The 13,462-nt window shown below is 38.5% G+C and overlaps 1 protein-coding gene across 1 annotated transcript in view; it reads left to right on the plus strand.

The window, feature by feature from the left end:
* Positions 1-3,691: 3,691 nt before the first annotated feature.
* LOC141627052 (uncharacterized) overlaps positions 3,692-13,462 on the plus strand; it is a 93,783-nt gene continuing 84,012 nt past the window's right edge. The window contains exons 1-2 of the mRNA XM_074440552.1: positions 3,692-3,930; positions 4,041-4,258. Of these exons, the coding sequence (XP_074296653.1) occupies positions 3,841-3,930; positions 4,041-4,258 (308 nt within the window). The 5' untranslated portion in view covers positions 3,692-3,840. The remainder of the gene's footprint in view (positions 3,931-4,040; positions 4,259-13,462) is intronic.

Below are 13,462 nucleotides of genomic sequence, written 5' to 3' on the forward strand. Positions count from 1 at the left end.
TGTTTTTAATTATGTTGAAAATATTCACATGATAGAAATTAGAATGATGCATGAGAAAGACATTGTAATGAATATTATGATTTGGGCCAAAAATAGGCCAAGACTACGAAATGGGCAGTTGATAACGAGTTTGGTCAAACTAGGTTTAAAACTGGTCGCCTCGATTTGACCAATGACCCGTCGCGGGACTAGGGTCGAGGGTTTGTCTTTGAGGTGAGATTGGTTGTTATTGGAGGTTTTATGTTATGCCTAGATATTTGTAATTATCATTTCACATGTTGGTTGTTGGATGAATTGGTTGCCTTATACTTGATTCTTCTTGTCTTGTTGCCATTTTAGCTTATTCTCATGGATTATGATATTGATGGTTAGCTATAATTTGGTTATTGATGACATTGAGGATATGGTTGGATTGTCTGCTGAATAAACATTTATATAGCCTTTCACATGATAGAATGTTAGCATTATGTTTGAAAGTTGGACTATTTGCCCCTCTTATGGTTAAGTGGGTGTCCTACTTGTCTTAAGTGTTGTAGGCTAAAGCATTCAGTTGGGACTAGGTCCTAGGTGAGTGACTTCGGTCGATGTCATAGATAGGCCCTTATAGTCTTTGACGAGTGTATGTTCACAGCTTAATAGCCTTTGTGTCTTAGCTTGGTGAGCTTATATCCAAGTTAGGGCATGACCTCCTGACGTACTCTTAGAAGTATGTGTCAGCTTAAGTACTAGCCAACCCTTTGGTGGACTCCTTAGGGGTACTCATGTGTGTGATCATGGGTCTTGGATGCGGTATTTTCCGCATGTCGCTAGGTCTGCGCAGGTTTAGGACTAGGGTGTTTACCTTACCTCGTGGTATAGACTCGAGTTACAGAGTGACTATTGACTGTACTAGGAACTTATGCCTGTCTCTAGATATATTGTCCTTTCTTGTTTGGTGATTCTATGAATCATAGAAGGTGAGATGCAAGCCGGCTATGGTTGATAGAGTTTGGATTCCTGGATGTTATGTGATTCATATGATAGTGTAGTATGAGTCGGTCTAGTATTCACATGCTAGGACTATGTGTTGTTATATTGTTGTTCACATGATAAGCACGATTGTCTAGCATCTATATGTTAAGGCTATGTGTTATTCATATTCATATTCTTATGTTTACATGTTATATTAATTATGACATTTCGTGGCTGGGAGAACTCGGAGTTACTCCCCACTGACTGTGGCTTTCGTATTTGTATAAAATGCGATTGACAGGTAGGTGATGCATATATGGGGTACATGGACGAGCTAGCGAACAAAGTAACCTTGGGACCTAGATTGGCTTCATTTCTTTGTGACCCTTAAACACTTTTTATGTCATATACTTCTAGGGACATATGTCTCCCTTTTTCATATTTGTGTTGTATAACTTTGTTTCGCGACTTTAGCGATGTTTTATTTGTGAGATTTACTTTAGACCTTGCATGTTTGACACCTTCCCATTTGGATATTTTTATAACGAGTTCGGTTTTAAAATTACGGGTTTTTACCCAAATGAACCTATTACAAACATATCCATGCAGTTTTTATCTAGAATTATGTGTTTACTTTTCCGCAATGAATGAGGGTGTCACATGTACAGTCTTGAATAGGGCTGGGCACCGGTTCAAAATCGGACCGGGCCGGAAAAATGCATGGACCGGACCGGTTTACAAAAATTCTGGTCCGGTTCATTCCGGTCCATGACCGTACCGGACCAGTTGGACCGAAATTATCCACTTTTTCAAATTCCGGTCCATTGGACCGGATCGGACCGGTTGGGCCAGATTGAACCGGAAAAAAATACAATTTTAAGAAAAAAAAATGAAAATAACAATAATTCTGGGCATTCCGGTCCAAACCGATCCGGACCAGAAAATACCGATCCTGGATATAATTCTGCTCCCGGTCCACTCGATTCCGGTCCGGACCGGTCGATTTTTCCGGTCCGTACCGGAGTATGGCCACCTCTACTCTTGAGGCCTTTAATAATTTGTAGTATAAATTATTAAAACTCTTTCAAACTTAATCTTATTCGAAATCTAGGCTAATGAGTGAGTTTAGAAATGACCAGTAATTCATCATATGAATAATACTATGAGTTGCTCCATTGTTACAAAAAGCCTTGAGTTGTCCAAGCTGTCAAATTCTAATATAATTCTTTCGTTTCTCCACCTAATTATCTCTACATTCTTATAGAGAGTAAATTGATGAAACAAAAATAGTAACATATATAGATCGGTGTATTGTTTTATATGCATTGATCACTTGAATGTATATGGAGATATTTACGATTTATATACACACTTCAATGATTATTTGGTGACTATATTTTGATGGAATCGTAGTTTATACTCCGTGTAACTACGTAAGATTACATTACATCATATTAACATAACACTTTAATAAAATAAATTCATTATTTATCCACCAGCTCCTTAAATTTATTTTAATGCTAGAATACCAACTACAAATTAGGGCAGAGCAAAAAATCCGATTATCCAAACTGATCCGATATCCGATCCGAATCTGATCCGAATGTTTGGATATCTGATCCGAAAGTTAAGTTTGGTTTGGATATCTGATCCGAAATCGTTGGTTTTGGTTTGGATATGGATATTTGAATTAAAACATTTGGATATCCGATCCGATCCGATCCGAAACTATAGTTTTCTAGTATAATTTCGAGAAAATAAAATTTTATGCAACTTAATTAATGTTTAAAATATTAGAGAAATATCTAGGTGGTACTTAAATTTTATGTCGAGAACATTGGAATAAGAATACTAAAGAAAATCATCATGTAAGACAATGAATATAATCGTGTTTCAAACTTAATTTTAAATTAAATTCTAAAGTATGGATATCCGATGGATATCCGCATCCGATCCGATTGTTTTGGATACCCGAACATTGGATATCCGAAACATTTGGTTTGGATATTGGATATCTAAGTTCAGGATTTTTAATATGGATATCCGATCCGAACTAGCACTTTGGATCAAATACCCGATCCGTACTCTGCCCTACTACAAATGTATGATACCATAAGTGGGGCAAAAATAAAATTGATAACTTGAACTATTACGAATGTCCATTATTTAGTTGATCATTTTAATCTACTTATATTAGGATAATTTTATTAAGATACATTTGATCTACTTATATTAGGATAGTTTAAATAAAATTTCTTTTCTATATTAAGAAATCTAATTTTCTTAGGATAATTTTATTTATTAATTTTTTTATTTTATTTATTAATTTTTTTTCGAAATCTATTATTGTTATTTCAATTTTATTGAATTTTTTATTTTATTTATCAATTTTTTTTCGAAATCTGCTCTTATTTGGATTTCTAAAAAAGTTAACTCTCTAATATGGCTCGAAAAGTTTCTACTTTATATATATGTATGATTGATTGATTGATTATTCATTCCTCTCTCTAATCTACAAACCCCACTATCTTCTTTTATTTATTTTTTAATCATCTTCTAAAATTTTGTGGGCTCACATCGAGAGGAAGAAAACCTTGAATGGAAGGGAGTATAATAATATTATTTTCCAAATTATTTTCGCTATCCAAAAAACTGTCGCAACTTTTATTATTCCGACAATCTCTCTTTCCCTATTTTTCTCTCCTCTGTATCTTTTTTTTCCTTCTTTTTTTTTCTTCTTCTTCTTTTCCTTTTTAATTTTTTTTTTTTTTGGAGTTTTAGGGAGAAAGCTAAGTCTCCCTCCCTAATCTCTTCATCCTTTATCTCTTTTCAATTCAATCTTCCCAATCTATCGTATCAATTAGTCAAAGAAGAATAATAATAATAATCATGATGATTGAAAAAGATTCAATGCATTCCAATCTTGATTCCTTCCTCAATTGCACAACTCCCATTATACCCTCTCAATTTCTCCCCAAGGTATTATTTTTTGATCAAATATGATCATGGTTTGGTTTTATTTAAATTCTTGTATAAAACGGTTTTAGAGCGTGACGGTTTTGTTTTGTTTTGTTATTGTTTAACGGCAGACAGAGATGAGGAAATTGAATAAGTTATGGCATCCATGGGAAAGAGAAAATGTGGAATATTTTAGGCTAAGTGATCTATGGAAGTCGTATGATGAATGGAGTGCATATGGTGCAGGTGTTCCTATACGTTTAAACGACGGTCATACACTTGTACAGTATTATGTTCCCTATCTTTCTGCCATCCAAATTTTCACCAGTACTCCTCCTATTTTTATCAGGTCAAACCTTACATTTCTTTCTTTCTTTTACGTTCTTTTATTTTATGATGATAAACTTGGAAAGCCCGTGGGACACCTTGTAATTTCATACATCCTCCATTCAACTCCACTCTACCACTTTCTTTTTTCACGTTTACCAACGCGTGTTTTACGCGTTAAATATCGTTAGCTACGTATTTGCAAAAAATATAAAAGTTAGATATTTTTAATATACTCGTAAAGACGAATCAAACAAGACCCCACATGAATATATTTCCACTTACGTATCAAGAGAAAATCGAAATTGAACACACAATTGTAAATAGTGTACAAAAGTGAAATAGGTAGGGTGGAGTTGAATGGAGAAAGTATGTGACAATATAAGTTATTATTTTATGACATCAAAATTCTCCAATATTCTATGTCTATATAAAATTATTTGTTGTACATAATTTTATATCCACGAGATAATTTTGTCTTGGATAACAATCCAAGAATATTCCTAAACTATTTTATAGCATATTATTATGATATCCATAATAATATCTTTCCTAATATTTCAATATATCTATATTCTCTAATACTATTCAAAAATTAAAAAATCAACAACAATATGAGGTTTTATAAGAATTTGGTGACAGGCTCGAAGTCTATTAGGTAGGACCTAGGCCAAGAATGCTCCACAAGATTTTGCTCCTGGGGAGGCTTGAAACTGGGTCTCTTGGGAATTTCACCCAAGGTTTAACCACTAGACTCCACCCTTGCGAGCAGAGTCTGGTGGTTAAAACTTTCAATAAATCTATAATGTTTGGCGTAGGGAGGATCTTTTGCGTGTTATCCATGATATTGCTTTTACGTTGAGTTGAGTTCAGTTCAGCCAATTTCAGTCTAAAAGAACAAGGCATTAATCTTAAGGAGTTTCAGACTTTTTTTGTGCTAATTAGGAATATCCTCTATCAACAGTTGGGACAATCTTCTTCAAGAGTAAGGAACGAATCTCTTACAACTTATTTAAGAGATTAGAACTCTTACCACTCACACCAATTAATTTTGTTATGAATTTTAGACTTTCAGTCAATAAGAGTTAAAGGTAAGGATGTCACTGCAACACAACGATGGGTGTAGATACGCTCCTCGTTCTCTTACCCATCGAGCAAAACTTAATACCTATTTCGATACCCATCATGAAAAGGTGTTCCAAAACATGCACTTCTCAAAGAATAAAGAGTTAAAATCAACCCGTCCCAATACCTATTACACATCTATATTATAACTTCATCTATATGTATTTACTCAATCATGTACACAATTGACCTTTTTGCCCTTACCATTTCTACACTATTCTTTCCAGTTTTAATCTAATTTACTCCCTCCGACTATCAATCACCAACCAACCACCACCACCACTGCACCACCGCCCCCTCCTCTTTACCATTTCCTCCTCCCTGAACCACCGCCACTTGCCCTGCGCTCTGCCGGAAAACCCGCTATACGGTGACCATCTCCCATACCACCCCCTCCTCAATCGCGCACCAACCAAACACTCCCCTCCCGTGCCATCACCATTGCTTCCCTGTGTGCCACCCTCTCTCGCCTCTCTGCCCTGAGCGACCGCCGTCCGCTCCATCCCTCTCTACCTCTACCTCTACCACAACTCAACCACCACAAACTCTCCTTATTGTAGCCCTTGTTTTGAGTTATATTAAAACAAAAAATTGAAACGCACTTGATGAAATTTGTGACAATCAGTTTTGTTTAATGAAATGAATGAAACTAGAACAATGAGTGGTGCAATCTGAGAATTACAATTCGTAATTGATTAATTCGATGAAGTTTTGATTATTTTTGAAAAGGAGAGAAAAAGAGAGATTTTGTTTCTAGAAGGGTAAGGTATGGAAAAATAATGACAAAAAGTCCATGAATAAGTAATTCTTGTACTTGAAAGAGAAACTACGTTTCGAATAAGTGTCTCATTTGGACAATAACACGAAAATTAAGGAATATAGTTAAAATAATAAAAATTATTGTATAGGGGTAAGAATATATGAGTTAAATAATGAAAAGTATTGAATATGATGGGTTATGTGTGGTTGGGGTAATAAATAAAGAAAAGAGCTAAGGGCAGGAAAGTAAAAACCATGCCCAAATATGGCAAATGGGACAGTTATGTGAATAGACGGAAATGGCAAATGGGACAGTTATTTAGAATAGGAGGAATTATTTTTCTTTGTTTTACCAAGGGACTTAAATAACTTCTTCCAAACTTCATCTAATTTGGTGCAGTTTCTTCTAATTGATAGTAACATATCGTCTCTTAATTAATCTGAAAATGTTTTGATAGTTTTACTCTTATTGTTGTCTTCATTAGATCGTACAAATTAGGATGTTATATCACTCAAAATTTCAAACTCTAATAAAAATAAAATACTTTTTAAGACTCTGAAGACGTTTCAGAGCTTTATCTGTGTAGACATAAAAATATGTCTAACATTGTTAATGGGCCAAATGGTCAAATGTTGACTTATGTGAAAGTTTATCGCTTTTGAGTTGGGTCGGTGGATTTCAGCCCGAACAAATATGACGGTATTTTAGTCCATCTCGTCAAGATATAAAATCGGTCCACTCGAAAAATGGATTGTGCAATATTTCTAATACGAAATATGAGGCATAAATAACGTGTCCAAAAAGTAATGGAGCGAAGTCCAAATTGGACTCGAAATAACTTGACGAGCCCACGAAATAGAGGTGACAAGTCCAGAAATTTCTCAAAGAAATTTAAACTGAAGACATGGCTTATAATGGCCCACGCATGCAAGTATTTGTTATACGTTACTCCGTAATGTTTGCTTTTGGAAAACAAAACAAATACTTGGCCAATAACGGAATTGTTGTTCCACAAAATATGGGAGACCACCGTGAGATTAGCAAGTCAAAGAGAAAGAAATGGAAAGTGGTTGCATGCGTGTACCCGTAAAACAAACAAACAAAAGGCTTATAAATTTGAGAGTAAGCACTCTCATTTGGGGGACTAATCAACATTTTTTACTAATCTCCATAATCATCAAAATCCCACACAAAATACACTCAAAATAAAATCTTTCTACAAAACTCTCTTTACTAAAAAAAATCTCTTCTAAGAGAAAGTAAGAGAAAAGAAAGTACATTTTACCTCTCCATAAAATCCTCTCCCAAGAGAAAACAAGAGAAGAAAAGGCATTCATTTCTAATCATCTAGATTTGAATATTAAACTACTCTTTGACCCGACGTCAAGCATCCATTGCAGTCAGTGGAAGAGAAGCAAATCAAAATCGTCACGGGAGAACCAAGTCTTCAAATCAAGACCCTCCTATTCATTCAAATTGCGGAAATCGAATAGTAGAATAACTAGTAGATTGTACCCGAAATCCTTCAAAATAATAAAATCATTATTTTGTTGCATCTATTTGTGTTTTATCTTTTATTGCAGATTTAACGCAAATTTGTTTGTTACAAATTTGGCACGCTCGGTGGGATATCTCTACTACTCATCTCTTTTTCCGCGCAATCAAGTTTCACAACAATCGTTTCAATGGCCTCTAACGAAAGCTCAGTCCGTCTCGGTGGGTCTCTCGACAGATCGCCCATTGGTGTTTCTACAAGGAGCAGGACCAGATCCATCCTCTTCCGTACCGCTGCGGCGAGACTCCTTTCTGCATCCGTGCCTACGAGACCCCGCAAATCCAATGTCCCTGTCAATGCTCTAAGGGAATCATATGGTGCCGGCGACTCTAGGCCATATGAATATCCTGTGTTTGGTGCATCATCTCACATCCGAGTCGACGACCCTCAGTTTGTTTCGTCAACATTACGAGAGATAATGTGCGACACTTTTGAGGAGATGACTGTTCACACTAGCCCTTTGTTCAAGCCATTCACCGTCGAGGATGGCCACAGTAGCGCTGGTTCGTCTCCATCGTCACCACAAAGGCGTAACGAGGAGATGTCAAGCCAACCATTATATTCCATGGTGGCACCCGTCATGGTCATTGAGGGCGAAAATTTGGAAGAACAACTTAATAAAATGAAAGCTATTCTTGAAGACCTCCAGAAGGAAAACGAAGAGAAATCCAAGCAGATTGCCGCCTTGACGAAAAAGTTGGAGAAGCGGCCTACTTCGTCATTTCAAAATGAAGATAGTGACTATGCCAGCGAGAATGAGGAGGATCGTGATAAGGATAAGTCATTTACTGCTAAAGACGTCCAAAAGATGATCGCGGAGGCCTTCAAAAGTCAGTTCGATGGAAACTTTCGCTCCGTCGGCAATCACAGTTACGTCAAGCCATATAGTAAGAGGATTGACTATTTGAGGATGCATATCGGCTACCAACCACCGAAGTTTCAGCAGTTTGATGGAAAGGGCAATCCCAAGAAACATATTGCCCATTTCATTGAAACTTGTAACACTGTCGGTACTGATGGCGATCTCCTTGTCAAGCAGTTTGTCCGATCTCTGAAAGGGACTGCTTTTGATTGGTACACGGATCTAAGCGCCGAGTCAATCGACAGTTGGGATCAAATGGAAAAAGAGTTCCTTAATCGCTTCTACAGTACCAGGCGTATTGTAAGTATGACAGAACTAACTAACACGAAGCAATGGAAGGACGAACCCGTTATCGACTACATAAGTAGGTGGCGCTCGTTAAGCCTCGAGTGTAAAGATCGTTTGTCGGAGACTTCGGCTATTGAAATGTGCATTCAGGGAATGAATCTGGATCTAGTTTACATCCTCCAAGGCAACAAGCCAAAAACCTTCCAAGATTTAGCCACTCGAGCTCACGACATGGAGATTATTATCGCTAGCCATGGGGGACGACTTTTTACTTATTTAGAACCAAAGACGGAGAGAAATGAGTATAAGAAAAACGAAAAGGCGTCTAAGAGCACTTCGAAGGAGGTTATGACGGTGTCTACTTCTAATCCGGTGAAAATCTCGGCTCGACCAAAAATAGACAAGAAGGTGGCGACCTATTTAAAGGATACACGAAAGCCACGACCAACTTTGAAAGAGCTTGAGAAGAAGAAGTATCCCTTTCCGGATTCTGATCTGGCCGACATGTTAGATGATCTCTTGGAGAAGAAGGTGATCGAGCTTCCCGAGTCTAAACGACCAAGTGAAGCCGGACGTACGACCGACCCGAAGTATTGTCGATATCATCGGGTCGTGAGTCATCCGTTGGAGAAGTGCATAACCCTCAAAGAGAAAATAATGCAGTTAGCCGAGGACGGAAAAATTCTCTTGGACCTTGAAGATGCCGCGGAATCCAATTACGTCGTAGCACATGTAAACGTCGAATGTGCTAAGTCATACCCTCCTTTTGCAATTAAAGAATATGTGCAAATGATTCAGTTTGGAACTCTTGAGGCGGTGATTGTCGTCTTGCCTAAAGAGACTAAGCCCGTCGTATCACCAACCTCTAACATTCAAATCCTAGAGGAGTACAACGACAACGAAGGGTGGGCCCTTGTGACTATGCGTCGACGAAAGAAGAAAAATGGAGAAGCGTCGGTTCCCCAAGTACTTAAATGTCAAAAATCAACTGATCAAAAAGTAAGGAGATCTTCACACAAGAAGGATGGAGGAATCATCATGGATTCTTCGCCAGATATCGTGCCGTTTAAGACAGTTAAGTCAAAGTCACGTCGAGTCATGACGTTACAAGACTACTTTCCCAGGCGTTACCTTGAACAAGTTTCGGTGAACACCGTGTCTTCTACCGTTATTGAGGAAAATCGCAGTGAAGACAATCTAACTAAAGAATCCTCGTCAAATTCGACCAAGAGGGCAAAGGTTGATGCAATCCTAGACGCATTGCCTGCACGTATGGGGTGGCAACAAATGTTTCACTTGCCCGCAGAGATGCGTCAACAGTTGTCATTGGCGATTCTTCAACCAGAAGCGTATGCTGATAAACTTAAAGCCGCAGGAGAGCCTGCAGATCAATCAACAAAATGTGTTTCTTGCAATGCCGCGCTCGCTTTTACTGATGAAGATTTGTTACTAGGATCAAAGCTACACAATCGCCCTTTGTTTGTATCTGCATACATTCGGGAAAGGAAGGTGGGTCGGATCTTGGTGGACGGAGGTTCAGCCATCAACATAATGTCGAAAGCCACTATGGAAGAGCTCGGGATTTCTGTAAGCGAGCTCGCCAAAATTCGTTTGATGATCTAAGGCTTCAATCTCGGTGGACAAAAAGCAATTGGCATGATCAATGTTGAAATCTCAATGGGAGATATGTTATCCACCACGCTTTTTCAAGTAATCGATGCCAAAACGTCATACAAGTTGTTGCATGGTCGACCTTGGCTTCATGAAAATGGTGTTGTAGCGTCAACCATACATCAATGCCTGAAATACTACAGAGACGGCGAGAAAAAAATAAATGGCGATGTGAAGCCCTTTTCTACGGTGGAGTCCTACTTTGCTGATGCTCGATTCTACGAAGAGAATGACACACCAACTGAGATGCTACCATCAAAGATCTTTTCGACTGGGACCAAATTTCCGAAAAAGACGGATGACGCCAAAATTCCAACCGAAAAGGATTCGACAACAGTCAAACATCATGAAAGCGTCTTCATAAAGGCGAGTCAAACAAATGTGAACTCTGCCGAAAAGAAAGTTGCTCCGATCACGCAAAAAGCGGCACCAATCCTTAAGTACGTGCCGAAATCAAAGTGTAAAGATTAAGAGACACCTTTCGCAGAGTGTGCACCTCGAAATGAAGAATCCGCATCAACTAGAACAATTGATGACGACGATCTGCAAACTTTGAAAAACAATGTCATCGTTCCGGTTGCAAGAACGAATCACTTTACGACGAGTAAACAACCTCTGCCCGGTTTTACGACGGCGTCGATGAAAGAGGACCATACAGGTGACGAAGAGTCGACAAAGAGAAGATTCGATACAAATGCTTACAAGCTCATGTTGAAGTCCGGGTACGATTTTAAAAAATCCAACTCCATTAGGCCAAGTGATTGAAGTCACCCAGTATGGTTTAAACCAAACGCAAAAGAAATTTCATCAACAAGGGAACAAGCTCGAAATCGGAAAGGTTGGTATTGGTTTTTCGCCTCCCGAGCCCGTTAAAATTTCTGCACGACGTAAGGCAAATCAAGCGTCATCACAATATATTATGGCAGATCTGGCGGAAAGTGAAGGCGAGAACACAAAAATGTTGCCACAAAGGTCTGTTTTCGACATGCTGGGTCAACCAACTTCTACTCCTCGCTCTTCTGTGTTCGACAGGCTCGGAGAAAAGAAAGAGACCGTCCGGGTGAAATTAACATCATATTCTCAACAACAAAAGCCAAATGCGTCAGTATTCACTCGCATTGGAGGGAGTGAGGTAAAGAAGTCAGTCTTCAGTCGCCTTGGCAGCTCAAAGGTGCAAAAGAGGTGTCGACGAAAGCAGAAGAAGTCCTCGAAGACAAAAGTTGCAGTCAACCTCAGCAAAGATACCAATAGTGTAATTCCCTCTCGAATGGAACGTCATCTTGAAGTGGAAATAAGCACAGGTAGGTCACTAAAAATAAAAGGACGTACCGTCATCTTCACAAATCCGCAAGAGGAGTCAAGTCAAAGGAAAACCACTCGGGATATTGCCTCGTCCAACCATGTGACGGCACAAAAGTGCCAAAAATCGGATGATGAGATGGAAGTTGGTGAAACTCCTAAAACTCTCGAAGATGGTGTCCAAGCGTCGTTGATGACGGAAGGAAACCAACCTAGGTACAAGTTGAGGTGCCATCGACTTCCAAGTCAAGAAAAAAAAAAATTCAAGAAGCTATCTCACGATTGGTCATCCGCCAAGTCATATAATGACAGGGTGACTTCAAAAAAAAAATCATTACCATTACGACAAGTTTTGGTACGCCTTGACTTCCAAGTCGAAAACAAATTTGCCCGCCAAGTTAGATAATGACAGGGTGATTTTAGAAGAAAGATGGATCATCCTTACGACAAGTTAGGGTGCTCATTATCAACTTCCAAGTCAAGCCAAGTGGAGCTGCCTTCGAGGAAAGCTAGGGCGCTCGTCATCGACTTCCACATCAAAGCAAAATGGATCGGGATCCCGCCACGTTAAGATGCAAAAAAAAAAAAAAAAGTGCACATGACAAGGTCCCGAGGGAGCAATAGTCCGGAGATCCATCATCATGCCAGCTCCTGAGCACGAGCCTAAACTGCACAACAACAACAACAACAACAACAACAACAACAACAACAACAACAACAACAACAACAACAACAACAACAACAAAAATTCAAACACAAATTTCCCGTTGATGAACTACGTTGGCTTGATCCTGCAAAATATTATTACTTTGTAGGTACGTAGGCAGCTTAAGTAAAACTCCTTTACTTAGGTGCGGCCAAATCGCCAAACAAAATCGACTTTGTTTTGCAGGAACTACGTTGGCTTGATCTCGTAAAATAATTTCTTATTTTTACGAGTACATTGGCAGCTTGAGTCTTACTCAAGTCCAGCCACACCTAAAAAAAAAACTCAACGTTCGTTTCTTGGGGGCATCGTAAAGTATCAAATTGTTGCTTGTCTTTCGAGATGTCCTATTTTGACGTAAAAGCACTCAAGCTTCTACGCACCAAAAGTCTTTAATTGTCATAATGTAATTTTGGCAAAAATTCACAAGTTTTAAGTTTTGGTCAGAATTATCAAAGACAAGTGAAGTCGTGGAGAAAGCTTCCAAGAACCGAGACTACGCCATAAACTTTGATGATGAAGATTCGGAGAAAGCATCTAAGCACCAAGACTTGTCGTAAAGTTGAACGATGAACAATTGGAGAAATCTCACAAGAACCAAGACTTCATCAAAATTAAAAGGTTTAGATCTCAAGAAAGCTCTCAAGCACGAGGTCTTCATCGTAAAGTCGAGTAATGAACATTGACAATTACTATGTGGTCGTCAAGCAACAAAATCTTCGCCAAACGATCAAAAAACTATTGAGACTCGGAGAAAGCTTCCAAGCACCGAGACTTGGCCTAAAGTCAAATGGTGAGAAAAATAGAGAAATCTCACAATACAAAAGCTTCGTCGTCAATGAACAAACACAAAGGGGATTTGGGAAAAGCTTCCAAGGCACCGTCTCACTCTTTAAAAAAAACTTCTGTAAAGCCATCAAAACCACACCAAAATATATATATATATACATATATATATAT

Source organism: Silene latifolia, chromosome Y, assembly GCF_048544455.1.
Source record: "Silene latifolia isolate original U9 population chromosome Y, ASM4854445v1, whole genome shotgun sequence".
Classification (NCBI taxonomy): domain Eukaryota; kingdom Viridiplantae; phylum Streptophyta; class Magnoliopsida; order Caryophyllales; family Caryophyllaceae; genus Silene; species Silene latifolia.